General features: G+C 42.6%; 1 protein-coding gene across 1 annotated transcript in view; it reads left to right on the top strand.

Annotated features, from left to right (window-relative positions):
- SLC39A9 (solute carrier family 39 member 9) overlaps positions 1-20,886 on the top strand; it is a 40,622-nt gene extending 19,736 nt beyond the window's left edge. The window contains exons 3-8 of the mRNA XM_073609407.1: positions 684-792; positions 8,752-8,937; positions 9,014-9,082; positions 9,189-9,274; positions 16,606-16,740; positions 16,887-20,886. Of these exons, the coding sequence (XP_073465508.1) occupies positions 684-792; positions 8,752-8,937; positions 9,014-9,082; positions 9,189-9,274; positions 16,606-16,740; positions 16,887-17,117 (816 nt within the window). The 3' untranslated portion in view covers positions 17,118-20,886. The remainder of the gene's footprint in view (positions 1-683; positions 793-8,751; positions 8,938-9,013; positions 9,083-9,188; positions 9,275-16,605; positions 16,741-16,886) is intronic.
- Positions 20,887-21,901: the final 1,015 nt, after the last annotated feature.

The following is a 21,901-nucleotide window of genomic DNA, read 5'->3' on the forward strand; positions in this document are numbered from 1 at the left end:
TTATGTAGGAAATAAATCATGAGCCATAGAAAATCCCCCAAAATGCTAGGCAATCGTAAAAATAGCTATACATATATTATTTGTTGTGGGTTGTTTAAAGCTCTTTATAAGGTGTTCAGAATGGAGATGCATTTTAAAGCGGAATTGCACTTCATCTGACTACCACACACCCAAAGCATAATTTAATTCATTTTTAATATCCAAAGCAAACTCACCCATCCATCCATGTGTCTATGCTTTATTTTGTTGAGAAATACTTTAACCCCCCCCCCCCCCTTTAGCATTTCTGGACGTGGCCATCTTGAGTAAGGGAAGATTCATGTAGCATTTACTTCCTGGAATCCATCTGCCCTTAGCTGCAGGCAGGAGGGTGTGCTTAGATGAGAAACCCCCTCCTGAAGACTCCTGAGATGTATGACATCATTTACCTAGGCATGGAAACCGGGAAGTAACTAAAGAAATGTAAAAAAAAATTTTAAAACAAGAAAATATGATATACCTTCCTATCCATTTACTAATGTTAGCAGGAAAGGATTAAAATTAGTCACTGTTGATTTGAGAAAGTGAAATTCCGCTTTAAGCTGCAGATGTTGTGTCTTCCTAAAGTTTCATTTTATAAGGTTATGTTTACTGAATATTCTAGCAGTTCATTTCATCTCCATCTTTGCCATGTGCCCATGCAGGAACGTTTAAAGTTGGTGACCGTGCTGGGTGCAGGTCTGCTTTGTGGAACGGCATTAGCAGTAATTGTCCCAGAAGGTGTCCATGCGCTCTATGAAGAAGCACTAGAAGGTAGGTGTGATTTCACAGTATTTCCCATGGATTGTCCTTTCGAACAAACTTTTAAGGTGCAAAGTCATCAAAATCAAGTGTTTCCTTTTGGGGTGGAATGTCGCAGGGTTCTCTTATGCCGCGTACACACGACCGGACTTTACGGCATGCTTTGTTCGGCGGACCGGAGTCCGTCGGACAATTCAGTCGTGTGTGGGCTCCAGCGGACTTTTTTCCCCAAAAGTTTGGTGGACCTAGAAATGAAACATGTTTCAAATCTTTTCGACGGACTTGAGTCCGGTCGAAAAGTCCGCTCGTCTGTATGCTAGTCCGACGGACAAAAACCGACGCTAGGACAGCTATTGGCTACTGGCTATGAACTTCCTTATTTTAGTCCGGTTGTACGTCATCACGTACGAATCCGTTGGACTTTGGTTGATCGTGTGTAGGCAAGTCCGTTCATTCGGAAAGTCCATCATAAAGTCCGTCAAAGTCCGCAGGACAAAGTCTGCCATAAAAGTCCGGTCGTGTATACGCGGCATAAGTCTTTCCTGCTGTCTGGGGCCCCTGCTGAATCCAAGCTACTATTATCCATTGCAAAAGTGTATTCTTTGTAAAGAGTGCCCTATTGGGTATAGGACATAGAGGTTTTGTGTCATGAAGTAAATTATCAACTGAAATAAAATGGAGAATTCAAAGCTGAACTCTGGCCAAAAACTATTTTTTGACATTTGCATTGTAACAAAAAAAAAAAAAAAAAGACCACTAATGTAGTGCGTGCAATGTGTGGATGCTGCTGCTTTTCGGAAAATGCTTACTTTCAGTAAACCCATATAACCCGATAAGTGCTGAGACTTTCATTTCCAGCCGGCATACACAGATAATAGTGGGTCGCTCGCTCTGCACCTCCTCCATACACCGAATACTTTGCATTCTGTGAAAATAATGCAAGATGCTTTCTGAAGAAGGTGCAGAGCAAACTACCTGCTATCATCTGTGTACACCAGCCGGAAGTGTAAGTCTCATTGCCGGACATTCAACGCTTACTGTATGGGCTAGATGAAAGATTTGCCACCAATGCAGCAGCAGCCACATGTGGCACATAGTTCATTTTTACAACATTTATATTTACAATGCAAATGTCCAAAAGTGTGTTTTTTTTTTTTTTTTTTTTTTGTTTTTTTTACCAGAATTCAGCTTTAATTAGTAAGGTGGTAATGATAGAAACCTTGCGCTATGGGAACAAAAATTTGCAAATTTGATATTATTAAAACTGCTCCCCTTAAAGTGCTATGTACTGACTTTAGTGTTAAAGTGGTATGTGGTAGGGGGCGCTAGTAAAAGTGCTATACAAAATTACTAATAATTGATTATATACTTTTGTACTTAAATAGAATAAAGTGCATAGTGCTAATTAATATAACAAAATACAACAATATAAAAATTAACAATTGATAATATTGGTGATAAATTTGTTACTCAAATAATCAAGTCCATAAATTTTCTTATCCATACACAGTCACCAAGGCAAATCTTTGTGAATATCACCCGAGTGTGAGTAAATTGCCTACTCACCAAATAGACATGACCTCTTTAAATAAAAAGAAGGTCACAACAGGCTGTTTGTGTATATCAGTGGGCTTGCTGGTATGCCAATGGAGCTGTAGCTGGAAACCTTTTCAGTAAGATCCTCCTCTCCACCACAGGTAAATCGAACATAAAATGGGACCATAGCGTAATACAGTTTATTTAAGAAAAATGCAAATAAAACAATGCCGATTGGCTGCTCACATTTCAGGGTGCCTTATCCTGCGTCACTTCTGGTCATCTACTTCCGGTTTACAATTACCACGGCGGTGGAACGCACGCCAGATACCAAGTGGAGTCTGCAGACCTTACACCTGGTGATACTTGCTGTTATCCCCAATGCCGGGATAAGGCACCCTGAAATGTGAGCAGCCAATTGGCATTGTTTTATTTTAATTTTTTTAATAAACTGTATTACGCTATGGTCCCATTTTATGTTCATTTATGTACGGTTTACCTGTGGTGTAGAGGAGGATCTTATTGAAAAGGTTTCCAGCTACAGCTCCATTGGCATACCAGCAAGCCCACTGATATACAGTTGTGCTCATAAGTTTACATATCCTGGCAGAATTTATGATTTCTTGGCCATTTTTCAGAGAATATGAATAATAGCACAAAAACATTTCTTTCACTCATGGTTGGTGTTTGGCCATTTATTATCAATCAACTGTGTTTACTCTTTTTAAATCCTAATGACAACAGAAACTACTCAAATGACCTTGATCAAAAGTTTACATACCCTGGATATTTTGGCCTGATAACATGCACACACGTTGACACAAAGGGTTTTGAATGGCTATTAAAGGTAACCATCCTCACCTGTGATCTGTTTGTTTGTAATCAGTGTGTGTGTATAAAAGGTCAATGAGTTTCTGGACTCCTGACAGACCCTTGCATCTTTCATCCAGTGCTGCACTGACGTTTCTGGATTCTGAGTCATGGGGAAAGCAAAAGAATTGTCAAAGGATCTGTGGGAAAAGGTAGTTGATCTGTATAAAACAGGAAAGGGATGTAAAAAGATATTAAAGGAATTGAGAATGCCAATCAGCAATGTTCAAACTCTAATCAAGAAGTGGAAAATGAGGGGTTCTGTTGAAACCAAACCACGGTCAGGTAGACCAACTAAAATTTCAGCCGCAACTGCCAGGAAAATTGTTCGGGATGCAAAGAAAAACCCACAAATAACTTGTGGGTTATACAGGTGAAATACAGGACTCTGAAAACATGTGGTGTGGCTGTTTCAAGATGCACAATAAGGGGGCACTTGAAGAAACATGGGCTGCATGGTCGAGTCCCCAGAACAAAGCCATTACTACACAGTGCCACAAAGTATCCCACTTACAATACGCCAAACAGCACAGAGACAAGCCTCAAACCTTCTGGCACAAAGTCATTTGGAGTGATGAGACCAAAATTGAGCTTTTTGGCCACAACCATAAACGCTTTATTTGGAGATGAGTCAACAAGGGCTATGATGAAAGGTACACCATTCCTACTGTGAAACACGGAGGTTGATCGCTGATGTTTTGGGGATGTGTGAACTACAAAGGCACAGGAAATTTGGATAAAATTGATGGCAAGATGAATGCATTATGTTATCAAAAAATACTGGAGGAACATTTTTATTCATTAGCCAGGAAGCTGCACATGGGACGTACTTGGACATTCCAACATGACAATGATCCAAAATACAAGGCCAAGTCGACCTGTCATTGGCTACAGCAGAATAAAGTGAAGGTTCTGGAGTGGCCCTCTCAGTCTCCTGACCTCAATATCATTGAGACACTCTGGGGAGATCTCAAACGTGCAGTTCATGCAAGACAGCCCAAGAATTTACAGAAACTGCAGGCTTTTTGCCAAGAGGAATGGACAGCTTTACCATCTGAAAAGATAAAGAGCCTCATCCACAAATACCACAAAAGACTTCAAGCTGTTATTGATGTTAAAAGGGGCAATACACAGTATTAGGAACTGGGGTATGCAAACTTTTGATCAGGGTCATTTGGGTAGTTTCTGTTGTCATTATGATTTAAAAAGAGTGAACACAGTTGATTGATAATAAATGGCTTCAGCCAAACACTAACCATGAGTGAAAGAAAAGTTTTTGTGTTATCATTCATATTCTCTGAAAAATGGCCAAGAAATCATCAATTCTGCCAGGGTATGTAAACTTTATGAGCACAACTGTATACAAACAGCCTGTTGTGACTTATTTTTTCTAGTTAAAGAGGTCATGTCTATTTGGTGAGTAGGCAATTTACTTTGTGATATTCACAAAGATTTGCCTTGGTGACGATGTATGGATAAGAATCACAACACTAAGAATATTTATGGACTTGATTATTTGATTAATGAATTTATCACAAATATTATCAATTTTGTTAATTTTTATATTATTGTATTTTGTTAGAATAAAGTGCATAGTGCTAATTAATATATTTGTTTAATCACAAATGTATATCATCAATTAATAGTAATTTTGTATAGCACTTTTACTAGCGCCCCCTACCACATACCACTTTAATTAGTAAGGTGCACATATTGGGTAGACATCTCACTTTTAAGGTAAAGTAAGACTTGCCATACATGAATCCCTTTTTTTTTTTTTTATTAGTGAGCAGGCTGATCGAAAAAAAAAAAAAAACCCGAATGGATAAGTAAGTAAGGTAGACGGAGGAATCCTCCCTGTGTTATTGTATTCTGACAGCAGGGACTCCTCTTACATAATGAACATGCAGATTGGACCTTTTTTATATCCTGCTTTTTCCAGCTCAATATAAACGTGGCCTTATACTTGTATATATACTTAGCTACCTCCTGGATCTACTGATTGTTTTGACATGCTATTTTCATTCAAAGTGAACAATGTGTTTTGTTATTAAAAATCTGTTTGAACTGATTAGGGCCCTTTCACACTGGGGCGGTTTGCAGGTGCTATTGCGCTAATAATAGCGCCTGCAAACCGACCTGAAAGTGCCGCTGCTTTGTCTCCAGTGTGAAAGCCCCGAGGGCTTTCACACTGGAGCAGTGCGTTAGCAGGACGGGAAAAAAAGTCCTGCTAGCAGCATCTTCGGAGCGGTGAAGGAGCGGAGTGCATAGCGCTCCTTCACCGCTCCTGCCCATTGAAATCAATGGGACAGCGCGGCTATACCGCCGGCAAAGCGCCTCTGCAGAGGCGCTTTGTGGTGGTTTTTAACCCTTTCTCGGCCGCTAGCGAGGGGTAAAGCCGCCCCGCTAGCGGCCGAATGCTTACAATAACGGCGCTTTACCGCCGACGCCACTCCCGCCCCAGTGTGAAAGGGCCCTAAGGTTTGTGACAAGTTTACTTTAAGACTATAGAAACCTTATAGTGCAAAGTAAATTGGTCCTTGGGAAAGAAGAGAAACATTCTCATGGTTCTAGGAGTATGACATTTTTGGTATTTTTGGGTTTTATTCAATTATTTATTTATTAAGGTACTTGTATAGCATCGTGAATTTATGCAGTGCTTTTCCAAAAATATATTGTACATTCACATCAGCCCCTGCTTACAATCTAAGGTCCCTAACTCACATTCATACATACACAGACTTAGAACAATTTAGACAGGAGCCAATTAACCTACCAGCATGTCTTTGGAGTGTGGGAGAAAACTGGAGTACCTGGAGGAAATTTTACACAGGGAGAACATGCAAACTCCAGGCAGGTAGTACCGTGGCTGAAATTTGAACTGGCAACCCTAGTGCTGCTAGGTGGAAGTGCTGACCACTTTGTCACTGTTATTTAATCCAATGTGAACCCCTGCGCTACCAGTGAATAAATGTGTATAAATCATGAAATAAATATAATTTAGATTAAATAAATGAAATCTAATATTACACTGCTGCAAACACCAAAATTGTTCTCAGAATAAATAGACCATATAATAGAGGGTGCTGCTTGCTAACCGACTTGTGCAATACGTGAAGAAATAAACAAACCTATCATTAATATCAATATGCAATCTGGATAAACCACATAAATCACTAGTGTGTTAGTCCATCAATAATGTAATACAATCTTGCTATTAAAACATGGGCATTTGTAAACGTAAGTGTTTATATTAAAAATCTCTTCATCAACACATTTCTTCAGTGCTTATGAAGTCCCACACTATTGGTACATTTAGTTGCTTCTAATTTAAAACCACATGTGCCACCTCTGTGTTTTCCAAGCTCTCGCCTTCATACATCAGAAACATCCATCAATTCTGTTACTACAAAGGTTATTTCCAAGCTTCCTGTCCACTAGGGACTCTCCAGGTATTGTTTAAAATACCACCAATATAATTGGGTTCTGGTCCCTTTAGGACTCCAGATCACGTATGTGATGATATGCATGTTAATTGTGAACATATAAAGAGCTTCCCATGGTGCAGTATTTAAAAATGTGCTAATTTATTCAATAAAAATTGCACTACCAGGGAATGAGACACTATTTGAAGTAATAATATATAAACATATTATGAAAGAGGGAGAGCTATGCGTTCAGGAGTTAAGACATAAAAGAGAATTATTGGTGATTGATGAGCGAAGATATTTTCAGCTTAGGCATTTTATAAAACATTGCCATACCCAATAAGGTCAGGGGAAAATCTATTGCCGTTCGAGAAATTGCTCAGTCTACAGGAGCCACGAAGCATGGTATATCTCAGATATACAAGATCCTTACTTTAATGGTGGAACCAATGGCACCGTCCTTTCTAGAAAAATAGGAAGCGGAACTCAGTGCACACTGGAGTGAGAAAGAGAAAATGCTGATATTCGCGGATGGAACAGCAATAAATGTAATTACGATTAGAAATGAATTATAAGTGTCTATCAAGATGGTACATAGCACCTAGTAGAGTACATAAAGATAAATCGCAGAAATCACCGCTCTGTTGGAGAGGTTGTGGGATGAAAGGAACAACTGTGCACATATGGTGGGAATGTTTAAAAATACAGAAATTTTGGCAAGAGGTGATACAATTGATTCAGAAGATAATGGGAGTGAGTATGCCTAGAAATCCAGAAATGTATTTATTTCATAGCACTAACCTGACAACAAAACAGTATAAGAAACCAGTGATACCTCATTTAATAAACGCAGCAAAATACCTGATACCAAAACATTGGCAAGCATCGGAAAGCCCAACATTAAAAGAATGGATTGGAAGGGTAGATTTTATATATAATTTATTATATCATTGTGAAGAAGATAGAAAAGGGAAGTTTGTAAAGGCATGGAAAAGTTGGATGGAATTTAAGAGTAGAAGGAAATATTCCGGGATAGTGAAGGTGTGATAATGAGGAGAGGAGGAAGGAAGGGAATGGAAGTAGAAAGGCAGGATATAAGTAAAGGTGAGGTGGGGGTGGGGGTCTGGAATTGGTATTTTATTAATGAGATTATGAGTAAAGTATGAATATTTTGTATAATGTTAAACTTAATAAAAAAAAAAATAAATAAATAAATTGCACTTACAATATGTAAACTTTAAAAACGTCAGTGAGCAAGGCTGGGTTCACACTGTTGCGTCCCCGCATCCAATTCACATGTCAGGAGATTGTACCGGCTCTCTATGGAACTGGTTCACACATCTCCGCATCGGTTCCTGTGTGAATTACACAGGAGCCCTGTGCGTCTTCTGGTCCGTTTTAGGTCCGATTTCAGCCCAAAATTTGGGCTGAAATCGGACCTAAAATGGTGAATGGGGATGCACCGGACCCTTCTGTGAGCCGCTGCGTTCTCTAGTGTGAACCCAGCCTTAAGGAAACTGGGACAAGTGCCCTCCTACGTCCCTTCCAGTCCATGATTACCTCCCTCACGCCGTGAGCGTTACGTCACGAACACGTAACTTCATCAGGGAACCCCTGATTGCACAAGTCTGTTAGCAGCGCAGCACCTTTTCACTATTATATTTGTCCTCTTAGCCACTGTGCCGCAAAATTATGTAAATCTCTTCTTTTATAATAGTTTCTACACCTGTGCACTGTATATGCACCTATTGCAATAACGTGCATTCAATTCTGCATTTTAAGGTGCTGTTTATGTGCATTATAGTGCATTTCCTTTCATACTCAATGGCACCGCAATGCGCATAAATAGTATAAACAAATGCAAAACTCAAACTAGAGATTATAATCTGCCTGATCTGCTTACATTTTTATAAGAACCGCAATGGTTTTAGGCTACTAATAGATGTAATGTAGCTGTTGGACAAACGTTTTGTAAACGGAATCAAAGGTTCTCTGATGTCTTTAGGCTACAATATGCTTCTACACCCGTCGAGGCAATGTAATATATTGATTATAGTAAGACCTTTAGCTTTGTCCACCACTAGCAGTGTATATTGGCACTTTTTAGACAATTGATTTCCATTATTTTCTTCTTTAGCAAAACATCATGAAATTGGAGAAATCCAGAAAGTGAAGGAAACCGAGACTGGAGCGGAGGTCTTGGAGGCACATCATCATGATCACTCTAAATTACATGCTTACATTGGAGTCTCATTGGTACTTGGCTTTGTATTTATGCTGCTGGTGGATCAGATTGGCAGCTCTCACATGCACTCTACAGAAGGTATGTATGATAGGATGGGGATAGCTACAGGCAGTTTTATTTACAGGTATTAAAATGACTTGTTATTGTTCTTTAGATCCAGAGGCAGCAAGAGCAGCCAGTTCCAAAATCACCACAACTCTGGGCCTGGTGGTTCATGCTGCAGGTGAGTGGCACTTCCTTGACAATTGCATGGCATTAGTTGCATTTAATAGGAAAACATGAACAGTTTTGTGGCCCATTAATAAAATATATTTTCCTCTGAATTCTAGCTGATGGAGTTGCTCTTGGAGCTGCAGCTTCCACTTCCCAGACCAGTGTTCAGCTGATTGTGTTTGTCGCCATCATGTTGCACAAGGTACAAGCTTAATAATGTTCTTAATTTTTTGTCCTTACACATATATATTTGTATGGCAGTGCACAAAAAGCAGTGTTTAGAAAGAAGCCTTCTTTGTTTACAAGGACAGCTATCCTCTCTGCGGCTCTCGCAGGTCCCTGTTTGCCCTGCACTTACAGTGGGGACAAGGGAGATGCAGGTCCATTGTGGCATGGGGCATCACATGGTAAGCTGCACTGTGATCCCCACCTGTGTCTGGGTGCATAGATGCCGACAAATGATCTCCCTGCAAGTGAGAGAGGTGTAGTCTCCTACAGTGCTGGGAGGCACTAGAGTCGGGCCGGGTAGGTGAGATGCAAGATTTGGGGAAGGAGGAGGGGGGGCGTGAATGAGGTTTGTGGAGGGAGATGTGTGCAGAGGTGGGAGATGTGTGCAGAGGTGGGAGATGTGTGCAGAGGTGGGAGATGTGTGCAGAGGTGGGAGATGTGTGCAGAGGTGGGAGATGTGTGCAGAGGTGGGAGATGTGTGCAGAGGTGGGAGATGTGTGCAGAGGTGGGAGATGTGTGCAGAGGTGGGAGATGTGTGCAGAGGTGGGAGATGTGTGCAGAGGTGGGAGATGTGTGCAGAGGTGGGAGATGTGTGCAGAGGTGGGAGATGTGTGCAGAGGTGGGAGATGTGTGCAGAGGTGGGAGATGTGTGCAGAGGTGGGAGATGTGTGCAGAGGTGGGAGATGTGTGCAGAGGTGGGAGATGTGTGCAGAGGTGGGAGATGTGTGCAGAGGTGGGAGATGTGTGCAGAGGTGGGAGATGTGTGCAGAGGTGGGAGATGTGTGCAGAGGTGGGAGATGTGTGCAGAGGTGGGAGATGTGTGCAGAGGTGGGAGATGTGTGCAGAGGTGGGAGATGTGTGCAGAGGTGGGAGATGTGTGCAGAGGTGGGAGATGTGTGCAGAGGTGGGAGATGTGTGCAGAGGTGGGAGATGTGTGCGAGTGGTGTAGAGGTCAGAGCCAAGGATGGGTGGATGTGAGATGTGGACAGCCTGTGAAAGAGGGCTAAACCGTGCACTCCTCAACCCTGCACTCTGTGCGTAGCCCACCCCTGGACCCTGCACTCTGTGCGTAGCCCACCCCTGGACCCTGCACTCTGTGCGTAGCCCACCCCTGGACCCTGCACTCTGTGCGTAGCCCACCCCTGGACCCTGCACTCTGTGCGTAGCCCACCACTGGACCCCTGCTGTGTACTTCTCAATCCAGAGCACCAAGTGTTGTTTCTGTCTGCTGCCTCATTCCTCTGCCACATGTATGAGTTGTTTCTGACAAGTTTTTGTGGCAGCAAGAGAAAAAGGTGATGGGGAGGGAGCTCCAGCACACAGCCTGGAATTGACAGCCTCAGATCTGTTGCTGTGTGAAGGTTGGTGTGTCCCTTCCCTCCAATCAGATCTCACTGGGCTCTGCGGAGTGTAACTTCAGCTCCTGCCCGCTGCTTTTCAGAGCTGAGAGATCCTGTGTAAATTCTAACTTTTGTAGGAGGGTCTATGTCATCTCTGTATCTAGTCGACTAGTGAGGCTAGTTGGTTCACTGGGTACATTCATTTTGGAGCCTCTCCTCCTCCTCCTCCCACTTCCAGTTTTTGGTATGGAATAGAAAGTGAAGGGAAATCACCCCAATGGGACACTAATGGCAAAAACACCCCACGGGTTATAACCTTCCCTTTAGTCCTCTTTCACACTGGGGGGCTTTGCAGGCGCTACGGCGCTAAAAATATCGCCTGCAAAGCGCCCTCAAAGAGCCGCTCCTGTCTCTTCATTGTGAAAGCCCGAGGGCTGTCACACTGGAGCGGTGTGTTGGCAGGACGGTAAAAAAAGTCCTGCTAGTAGCATCTTTGGAGCGGTAAAGGAGCGGTGTGTTTACCGCTCCTCCAACGCTCCTGCCCATTGAAATCAATGGGCAGCACGGCTATACCGCCGGCATCAGCTCTTTGCGAGTGGTTTTAACCCTTTTTCGGTCTTTAGCGGGGGTTAAAAGCGCCCCGTTAGCGGCCGAATACCCCCCGAAAATGCGACGGTAAAGCGCCGACATTTTTAGCGGCCCTCGCCTCATTGTGAAAGGGGCCTTATTCTATTAAAAAAAAAAGTTTTCCTTTTAGTTCTACTTTACTTTTGAATCACAGACCCAGAACAAGCATGCTTTAGATGTGTGTCCGACCTCTGGGTCAGCTACTTATGCAGCATTGAAGTCAATGCATCAACATGACAACCAGAGGAATAACATTCCCAAAAGAAAGTTCATAAATGACAGCCTCCTTGCTCCTCTCATGACTGTATCCTTTAAAAGCCATAGAATCAGACATTTTATTATATTGTAGTTTACCAATTCTTAGATGTGGTGACTGCATTTGTTTTCTTTTTTAGGTTTTCTTTTTTTCATTTCACCTGGTGATCTGTTGCCACAAAAAAGAAGCCATGGAACACATGACACCAACTAGAGCTACTTGATATATACATTTATTGAAAATGGTAAAAATAAATACCATATTAAACATTTCCTATGCTCAGGTAATAAGCCAGTCTGAGCAAATGGGATCCTTCTGACCCTCGTCTACAAACGTCACCCCCCAAAAAAGAAACCACCCACTAAAACGAACCACGTGACCCACCACCTAAAATCAAACAACTCCCTTAGCAGCACATATAACATGAATGACTATATGAAATAATCCATGTAAATGGGATGCTTGAGGGTCACCTGGTGATCTGGCCAGTAGGTCTGTTGTTTTTCAACAGAACAAGCTCTCCTGAAAATGTATTGGCATTTACTTCTGACAGGGGTGCTTACAATGATCAGCTTTATTCATGTAAAATATTTATACAAAAAGAAAAAAAACTGTTGCTATTTTGCTTCAACTTATTAATGTATCTTAAATTGCTGGTACATCTAACACCCCCTCCCCAATGCTGCTGTCTGCTGTGCTCCTTTATCCAGAATGAGGTCACAATAATACAGGAGGTGTGTTACTGGCCGGATCATCAGGTGAAAACCGAGGCAAAAAAGCCTAAAAAATATAACTATTGCAGCCACCACATCTAAGAATTGGTAAGCTGCAATATATTACATGTTTGGTTTTAATACCGATTTAGGTGGACCTTGTCAGACTAGACCTACTCTCTTGGTCTGTCATTGTGTGTAAAGCTACATTTTGTGGAGATGTAATTTACATCTTTTGTTTTACTGCTTCCTAGAGCAAATGTGTATATTGGTTCGCTTTTCCTAAACCCTGTGTATGTAGTAAATAGTTAAACGGACCTCCAATGGGGCGTGCTGCTGGTTTTCATGTTTGGGTGTGTCCGAGTAGGACCTACCTTACACCACTATGAGTGTTCAGCATGTATGGGGTTTGAGTGGACCATGTTGGCCATTTAATTCTGCACTTCTAACTTATCACATCTTGAACCTTTCTAATACACCACAACCAGCTACCAGTGTACTGGATGAATAATAACTTCTTATGTGACAATATTACACTCTCAGCCTCACCCTGTGCAGAGAGTTTCCATTCCGTGGGAACCCTTAAGAAATGTCCATGATACTCGTTGCCATACTCAGACAGGAATGTAGCAGAGTTTTAAAATATAGTAGTCCTCACAGAGGTAAGGATTCTTTAATTTTGGATTTGGAACATTTGGAGATTCAGCCTAATGATTTTTAATATTGTTTTAATGAAAGGAAAGAAAAAAGGTGCAAGAAAATATTTAGATGTTACAGTAATCAACAACAAAAAAAGCAATGAAAGTGAAAAGTACTTGGCAAAATTCACCTAGTCTCTGGTTTCTGCAGAGTCCAATTTGATTCAGAGTAAGTCCCATCTGACGAATCACTGGCTCTCATAATTGAGCTACTGCATAGGCCTTATAGAAAACGAGAGCAGCAGCAGATTTTTGTTGAGCAGGGGTCCTAAACTGGCGGCCCTCCAGGTGTTGTGAAACTACATGTCCCATGAGGCATTGCAAGGCTGACAGTTACAAGCATGACTCCCATAGGCAGAGACATAATGGGACTTGTAGTTCCGCAAGAGCTGGAGGGCCGCCTGTTTGAGATCCCTGCTCTAGAGGTTGTCGCTGAGGCAATCCCCACCTGATCAAAAGAGCTGAGGAGTTGATTGGTGACGTACTGAAATGTTTTATTATACTTAAGCGTATACACCCTGCCAATTATTCGAACTATAGTTTCGGTTTGGACAAGGTGGAGGGTTGGTACAGTGACATCACTCTCTCCAATATTTCCAATCAGAGAATGCTGCACATTCATTGAGAAAATGCAAATGCACTTTCCCCAGCGGACGACCTCCTGTGTTCAGAAAGCAGCAGGGTAGCTGCTCAGCACAAGACCCAGAAGCTAGTGGAGATCACTGTAGTAGGGGTGACTACTTTAATGATTTCTGGCTTCCAGGGGGATCCCACAGGTATTGTATATACAGGTCTCAAAATTTTAAGTCCTGAGCTACTAGCCAGGCCTTAAGGGTTACTCGCCACCAGTTGACCCACCCAACCACTACCATGCCCCACCCCTAATCCCGCCCCTATACACGCCCTCATAAATTCTCATGAAATGACACTTAAATGTTTTATGCAGAATTAAGTTACACAAATAAATAAATATCAACAACAACTTTATCACCTGTGCCCATCAGTGCAGCCTCACCAGTGTCCATCGTTGCAGCCTCACTAGTGTCCATCGTTGCAGCCTCACCAGTACACCTCACCTGTGTCCATCATTTCAGCCTCACCTGTGTCCATCATTGCAGCCTCACCAGTGCAGCCTCGCCAGTGTCCATCAGTGCAGCCTCGCCAGTGTCCATCAGTGCAGCCTCGCCAGTGTCCATCAGTGCAGCCTCGCCAGTGTCCATCAGTGCAGCCTCACCAGTGTCCATCAGTGCAGCCTCACCAGTGTCCATCAGTGCAGCCTCACCAGTGTCCATCAGTGCAGCCTCACCAGTGTCCATCAGTGCAGCCTCACCAGTGTCCATCAGTGCAGCCTCACCAGTGTCCTTCAGTGCAGCCTCACCAGTGTCCTTCAGTGCAGCCTCACCAGTGTCCTTCAGTGCAGCCTCACCAGTGTCCTTCAGTGCAGCCTCACCAGTGTCCTTCAGTGCAGCCTCACCAGTGTCCTTCAGTGCAGCCTCACCAGTGTCCTTCAGTGCAGCCTCACCAGTGTCCTTCAGTGCAGCCTCACCAGTGTCCTTCAGTGCAGCCTCACCAGTGTCCTTCAGTGCAGCCTCACCCGTGCAGAGGGGGCGGCCAGATCATTATAGCTGAAGAGAGCATGGAGGAAGAGGAGAGTCGCGCCCTGGCATTGGACCGGCATTCTGTCTGTCACAGGTGCGGGGTCAGGAGGGCAGGGCTGTGTGTGACGGCAAGCGGACTCCAATTGTAATGTAAGCTGTTACAGCAGGCAAACCCCGCTCTGTGATCAAGCCGACTCTCCTCTTCCTCCACGCTCTCTTCCGCTATAATGATCCAGCCGCCCTCCCTGTTACTCCACATTCTTTCCCTGATGGCGGTGCATAAAGTCTCCATATTTGCCTGTCCGACGGTCCTGCACTAGCATCTTCTGAGTGTGAGTCTTTGGGCCTCTTCATTGGCCAGCGGGGGGTTCATGTCACTCCTACGCGGGAGGCCGTCATCCTGGCACTCAGAGACCGGACCGGCACTGTAAGCTGAGCTCAGTTTACAGTGCTGGTGGATGTCAAACAAAACCAAAGAAATATCCCAGCTCGACTTACCGACCTGCCTGCAACCAACCTAATTATCCTGTCTAAGAGTATGCGTTAAAAACAGGGGTTTCGTTTGCACACGTTTGCAAATACATGCGTAAGCTGCAGAGCCACTTCACGGCACCCCAGTATTATCTGAAGTCCTAACTCTAAATTTTGGGAGCCTCTATAGTAGAAGCACATGTTTTCTAATGAATAGGCAGAGGGCAGGTTAGCCTGGAGGGAGCCCATCCCTCTTTAAAGGCACAGGGGCGCACTGGACACCCAGCACATAGCACAACGGCAGCAAAGGTCACCTGCCCCTATGCATTATAATGCATGTGCTTCTACTATGGAGGCTCCTAAAATTTAGGACTGCAGATAATACTGGGGTGCCGTGAAGTGGCTTTGCAGCTTGCTCATGTATTTGTGAATGTGTGCAAACTAAACCCCTGTTTTTGATGCATACTTTTAGACAGGATAATTTGGTTGGTTGCAGGCTGGTCGGTAAGTTTTGGGAAATTTCTTTGGTTTTGTTTGACATGCGTTGCCCTTCCATGTGCTCCTTGCTGCAAAGGCCAGTTATAGGTGGGCAATGGCCATTTGTACAGTGCTGGAGGAGATGGCGAGCAGGCAGGTAGGGGAAATGTTGCTTCTGCAATAAAAGCCTGCCTGCAGTTTTTTACAGCGTGTCTTTAGTTCCTGTTAACTCCTTTAGTTCCTGTTTAACTGGGCAGTTGATCTGTATGATTAGTTGGGTGTAAAGGCAGCCTGAGCAATTGATCCAGGAAACTCCAATGACATCCGTTCCATAATTGAACTGATTGATGCAGTTTGATCCTTGTATCCTTGTAATGCACTCCCATGGATCAGAAATTTTTGAATTATGGTTCTCCTAAAAGAACACGTAACACAAACGAGAGCCTGTCACCATCTTAAAAAAAAATGCAGGTAAAATCAAGTTTATTAATTTACATCTTTTTTTTTTCCTCCCTTCCAATGTGTCTTTAAACTCCCTAGGGAACTTGACAGTGGCGGCCCGTGCATTGTGGGCGCATGGGCGCCGCCCCCCCTAACACTGCTGCCGTCCTCCCTATCCATGTGTCTGGCCCCTTTCGGGACGCCGGGCGCATGAATTACATTTGCGTGGATAGGCGGTGGGTGTGTCTTTTGAAGCACCTGATTAGCGCCAGAGGCTCTAATAGGCTTCAAAATAGGGTGGGCTCGGGGTGCAGAGAGTGCGCCCTGATCCCACCCAGTTGTGTGACACCAGCGAATTAATATTCGCTATTCTGCCACATTCTCCTCCCGGCCATTCAGGAAGCCCCTATTGGCCAGGGAGTCTTATGACTGGTTGTTGTTGCTGCGGGGGTTATACTGTGTCTCCCGCGGGGGGGGGGGCGCTTTCACAAGAATTTAACAACATATCTAAAATACATGAAATGATAATATGTGTAGTCTGAATGGTCCAGTGACAGGGTCTCTTTAATTTTACTGCTTACACATTTCTGCACATATTGTCTTATTCTTATAGACTGTCTTTTCTAAAGGAACCTGGAGGTCAGCTGTAAGTATTAAGAAATGTATTGTTATGTTTATTTGCAGGCTCCAGCAGCATTCGGCTTAGTTTCATTCCTCATGCACGCAGGACTGGAGCGTAACCGCATCCGGAAGCATTTACTTGTATTTGCTCTTGCAGCCCCTGTCCTGTCAATGCTGACATATCTGGGATTGAGCAAGGTAATTCAACTAATATTTACAAATGCTTCTATTGATTCCTGTGGTTGGTGGTTATTCGGTGTGTGTCAGGACGTGACATCTTAGAACTGTATTACTCTCTTTTGTGGATCTAATATATGTATATATTTTTTTATCTTCTCTCACAGAGCAGTAAAGAGGCCTTGTCAGAGGTCAATGCCACTGGTGTTGCAATGCTTTTCTCTGCTGGGACATTCCTCTATGTAGCCACAGTCCACGTACTTCCCGAAGTAGGCGGAATGGGACACAGCCACAAACCAGACTCAGGTGCTGCTAAAGGACTGACCCGTGTAGAGGTGCTGGCCTTGGTCATAGGATGTTTAATACCTCTCATTTTATCCATTGGACATCAACACTGAAACATCAGAGAATTTCCAAATCTGTTTTGAAAAGCAATTCACACTGGACAGATCCAGGGACATTGTAGAGGGGCTCCTGATTTCTCTTAAACATAGCATTTGTGTAGTCAGAAGTGACTTTAATAGAACTGGATTATGCCGGTGGGGTGATTTTAATTGTCTCACAATTCGGTGACTTCACCCAGACTTTCAACCTGTACATAATTGTGTTTTTTAATCATTGTTTTTGCTGGCTATGTGTAAAATGCCACCCATACAAGTAATGAATGACAGTGATGACTTTTGGGAAATGGTATAATGTTTTAGTCTGTCGCCTCTTGTTTTTTTTTCTCTTCTTTAGCATACTATGATGCCTATTTGTGACCACACATTTAAAATCTTCTATTGTCTGCTAGGGGACTCCTGAAGTTATAAAGCAGTTATCTTGGTGACCAGATAAAGAGAAGCTTTATAAAACCCCATGCCAGTAGTTTTAGGGTACAATCATTAGAGCTTACTAGATTTATATCCACACGTGTACAACCATACATGAGATATATGGCCTCAATCCATAAATAACCATAACAAGCCACAGGTTTTACTTTTACAACTTTAAAGTGAACCAATCGCAACTAGGCATGTGCAAGAATCTAAAAATGTAATCCAACTTTTGTAGAAATATTCAGGCTTACTTGTGAAGGATTTATATATAACCCGTCTTTTTAAGCTTGTGTTTGTTAGGGGGTCGAAGCTCATCTGAAATCTGACTGTTGCTGCCCTGCCTACTCACCTGGCCTAACATTCTTCTTCTTTTTTTTTTCCTTGTATCTGAGTGTTTAGGATGTGAGGGCAGCAAGTAAAACGGATAAAAACGCACTGAAACGCGTTAAACCACATGCAGAAAGGCACTTGGAGCTCTGGAACTGTGGTGTGAGCAAGCCCTTTTCTCTCAGATGTGACAAGCTGACCTCACTTCCCCTGATGTGATGAGCTAATTTGCTAAACAAAATAAAGCTTTGTAAGAAGAACAAAAAAATCTACAATATTTAAAAAAACTGCAAGACTAGAAGAACTTAAAATAAAAAGATAAAGTGCTCAGATCCCTAAAGGAGAAGTATGGCCAAAGCTGTTTTAGCCCTTCTCCTATAGATCACAGGAGTGCACTTCGTTCTACACTCCGGTGCCCGCTTTCGGCTGATGTCACTCAGCCAGTCCTGGCTCTGGAAAGATCCCGACTTTACAGTTAGGATCCACTCAGATGTCTGGGCTGGCAGCTGGCTTTGCCTCTCAGCGAGCCTCTGGGAGACTGAGCTAACCACTCCTGCCCCCTCCACAGCCCAGCTTTTCAGTGAGCGCTGGAGGGGAAGAGCAGAGAGCCAGTGACGGACAGTCACCAGCTCTCTGCAGACTGGATATCAAGAACTGAGCCATTAGCAGTTTTGATCGCTCCGTTCTCGATGTAGAGCCGGTGGGGGCCGCTGCAGCTAGGATAGGTGCTGCAGCCATCTAGGTGAGTATGATCGTTTATTTTTTTGTATTCACAAACTTCTCTTTCAAGCCAGATTGTGACTGTTTTTCTTTGTATTCCATAATGAATGCAGCAGCCGTATTTTGTGTTTTCAGTTGATTTGTTGGCACAGATTATAAATGCCATCACAGATAACAAGCAAAATTATCTTCATTTCTTTTTTGGCTTTCATTTAGGTAAACCTTACAACATTATTTTGTCTCTGTTATAAAATATCCCGTATGTCTAATGTAGGATTACGGCTACTTGTAATTGTGCCAATGTTCTGATGTACCCACAGTAACTCAGAGCGTAATTTAACAGCAGAGAATGTGCTTAAGAAAAGTCTTTGCTCTTTGTCAGCAGTGTTCCCAAATAAGTATTTTAACAGTGCAGTGTTAACGTATAGGTATAGGTATAGATTGGGGATCATTCAAGTATGACCAAATCAGACTGGTTCCTCCATTGTATTGATGATAAATGGCTGTTTTAATCTGAATTCCTTGAAATATGTGAATTTTGGTGTCCTCTTCAAATATTCAGTGTACCAGGTAGACTGTACACATTGTTCTGTAATTGACCATAACCCCTGCAGGAGTTGTGCTGCTGTGTGTAGTAATGCGGTTTTTTCTCTAGTAAATAGAGCGGACTGGGTATTTATAGATATTGATTGATGGATGTCCACGTTCCACATTTATAAATATATCTGCTGAGAATGTAAATTCTCCTTTTGACTTAGTCTAAAGCTTTATAGCAGGAGAGACTGAGAAATAGTGATGACGCTGTGTTTGGAGTCAGGTTTACAGCTCGTAGTTTTGTGTAGAGGTATATGTATCTGTCTTTAACGTGTACTAGTCACTCTGATCCCAGCAGAGGCATCGATTTCTTGTTCCTAATCAATATAGTCTGTCATTTTATATGGGTGACATCACTAAGGTGTCAGGTTTAAAGTCTTGAAAAGAGATCATGGTCCAAATTTAAGGAACAACCTCATTCTTGGTTGGGCCTCCAAGGTAGTTAACCTTTAAAAACTCTGAGGCTTATTTATGAAGTTAAAGCAGAACAGGGAGTTTTTCCCCTGAACATGTACTCTAGTCACGCAAGCCAGGGCAAAGGAGTCAGAAGGAATGTGCGGGCAATTCTGATCCTTATCTTCAGGTGAACAATAATGGAACAAGGTTTTTTTAAACTGCCTCACATTTGCCCCAGTCATTTGCAGTCTTTTGCTGCCCCATAGACATTATACACCTAATAAAGCCAGGTTAGAAAGCTGTCATCTAAGGTCTGTGGGTACCTTTTTAAAGAAAACGGCATCCCTTTTGCTATTTTCTTCAAAATCGTGTTTGTGCATAGAGACTGTTAAAGGCTCTTCATTGCTTTCTCATTGCATAGCTCTCTAGCAATCCCTAGATAGCAGCTATGAAAACTCAGACTGGAGATCAGAGTTTTGAAGGAAATGTTCAAAGTCAGTAAATATAAAACATAAAAATGTATTATTTTAACCATTGGGGAAATGATGGAAGAAGAAAAGTAAAATACATTTTTACATATAGTTTTGCAGCTGCTATTTAAGGATTGCAAGAGAGCTGTGATGTGAGAGAGGGAGCAATAAAGAGCTTACAGCAGCCTCTATGCACAGGTACTTGGATTAGCAAAAGGAAAGGCATGGTTTACTTTAGGCAGTAGCCCAGAGCAGCCAATCAGAATGAATCTTTTCCTGATCTTCATCTGGTTACAGGTAGTTAATTCCCTTTACACTGCTTGATCAATGGGCAACTTGGTATAAAGAGAAGCAGCGTTCAGCCATAAATCATCTTTCAGTGATAAGACTACACCAAACTGATTAAATCCTTTTGGTTGTTTTACTGTACAACACATCATTGCTCTTTGCACCAACTTAATAAACAACCCTTATGCCTTGATATGATTGTAATTATAGGTAAAACTTTTGTAATATGTTATCTAACATCTGTTATTGTTAACCAGTTAGGAAATTGCAGATTTTTGGCTCTATGATTGTTCGTAGATCCTTCCTGTGTGGAGATATTCTATTGCGCCTTTATCAGTTCCTTCTGCAGTATGTATGCCCTTCGTGTTCCTGTAGTTGAGACTGATGCCAGATTTGTTACTGGAAGGTTAGAAAGACTCTGGTTTACTAAAGGAATTGAGCATGTTCACTTTGCAAGGAAATGCTCACATAGCCTAGTAAATCTGATTAGGTATTTGCAAAGAATACGCAATCATGCGCAAGTATAAAATAAAACAATTCAAAAAAAAAGAAAAGATTTTTTGCTTGCACGATTGGATAATTGGACTCCATACAGCTTCCCCTTACTATGAAAATGCTATACTTCTATAGTACACTGGTACCAAAGTGAACCAGTAGTCACATGATTGTGTTGGTAAAGTACTAGTGGCTTGTTATTGCAGACACCTCCAAGTGGTGAACCTCAGTTCAGGTCAGACCGTCCCCACCCGGAGAAGACAGTATTTATCGCTAGTGGCTATAGCAGCCGCTAGCGATAATCATAAGTGAATCCGGCAGGCTGGTTGTACCCAACTTGGTACATTTAGCCTGCCTATTAATGGTTTGATTCGAACCATGTATAACCATGTATAACCATGGCCAAACTATGGGAGCTGGTTGAAATTTGCATAATTTGCATGCAGATTTGGGGCTCTCAAGGCACTATGTAGGAAAGCTGTACTGATCTGCTGGAGCTTCCTGCAGTGATATACCATTGATGCTTTAGCATTGTTTGTGCGATTTCAGGCTTGATTTAATGGGACTGACTCTTTACAACATGGCTGAAAATATAAGGATTTTTTTTTTTTTTTTTAACTTCGCCTGCCTTCCTTACATTCTTTCCAAGCAAACATTCAAACAATTGTTAAAAAAAAAAAAAAAATACTCTGTACTGTCCTATTTTATGCTGCACATTCTTTGCTTTTTTTCCCTTTACAAGTGAACCTGACATTGGAAGCAGACATGAGCTGTCTGCACAGACATAGTTTGTTCTGTTAGTAGCTTCTGTATGACACGGACTCCGGGAGCATGCCAGATTTTGAGTTGGCATATCTGCCCCCCGCATCCAACAGTGGCTGCACTTCCATAAGGGTGACTTATGTGGGTGCATTGTCCTGTGGGAGCAGCCCTAATGTTTCTGTAAATCAGAATTTGCATTTGCAAACAGCAATTTCACCAGCAGAATCGACAGAATTGAAAACCAAAACATTTTTCACATCGTAATTTAGGGTTCTCAGTTGGCAAGCCTCTCAAACCCTGATATCATTTTTG

This window comes from Aquarana catesbeiana, linkage group LG13 (genome assembly GCF_042186555.1).
Source record: "Aquarana catesbeiana isolate 2022-GZ linkage group LG13, ASM4218655v1, whole genome shotgun sequence".
NCBI classification, from domain to species: domain Eukaryota; kingdom Metazoa; phylum Chordata; class Amphibia; order Anura; family Ranidae; genus Aquarana; species Aquarana catesbeiana.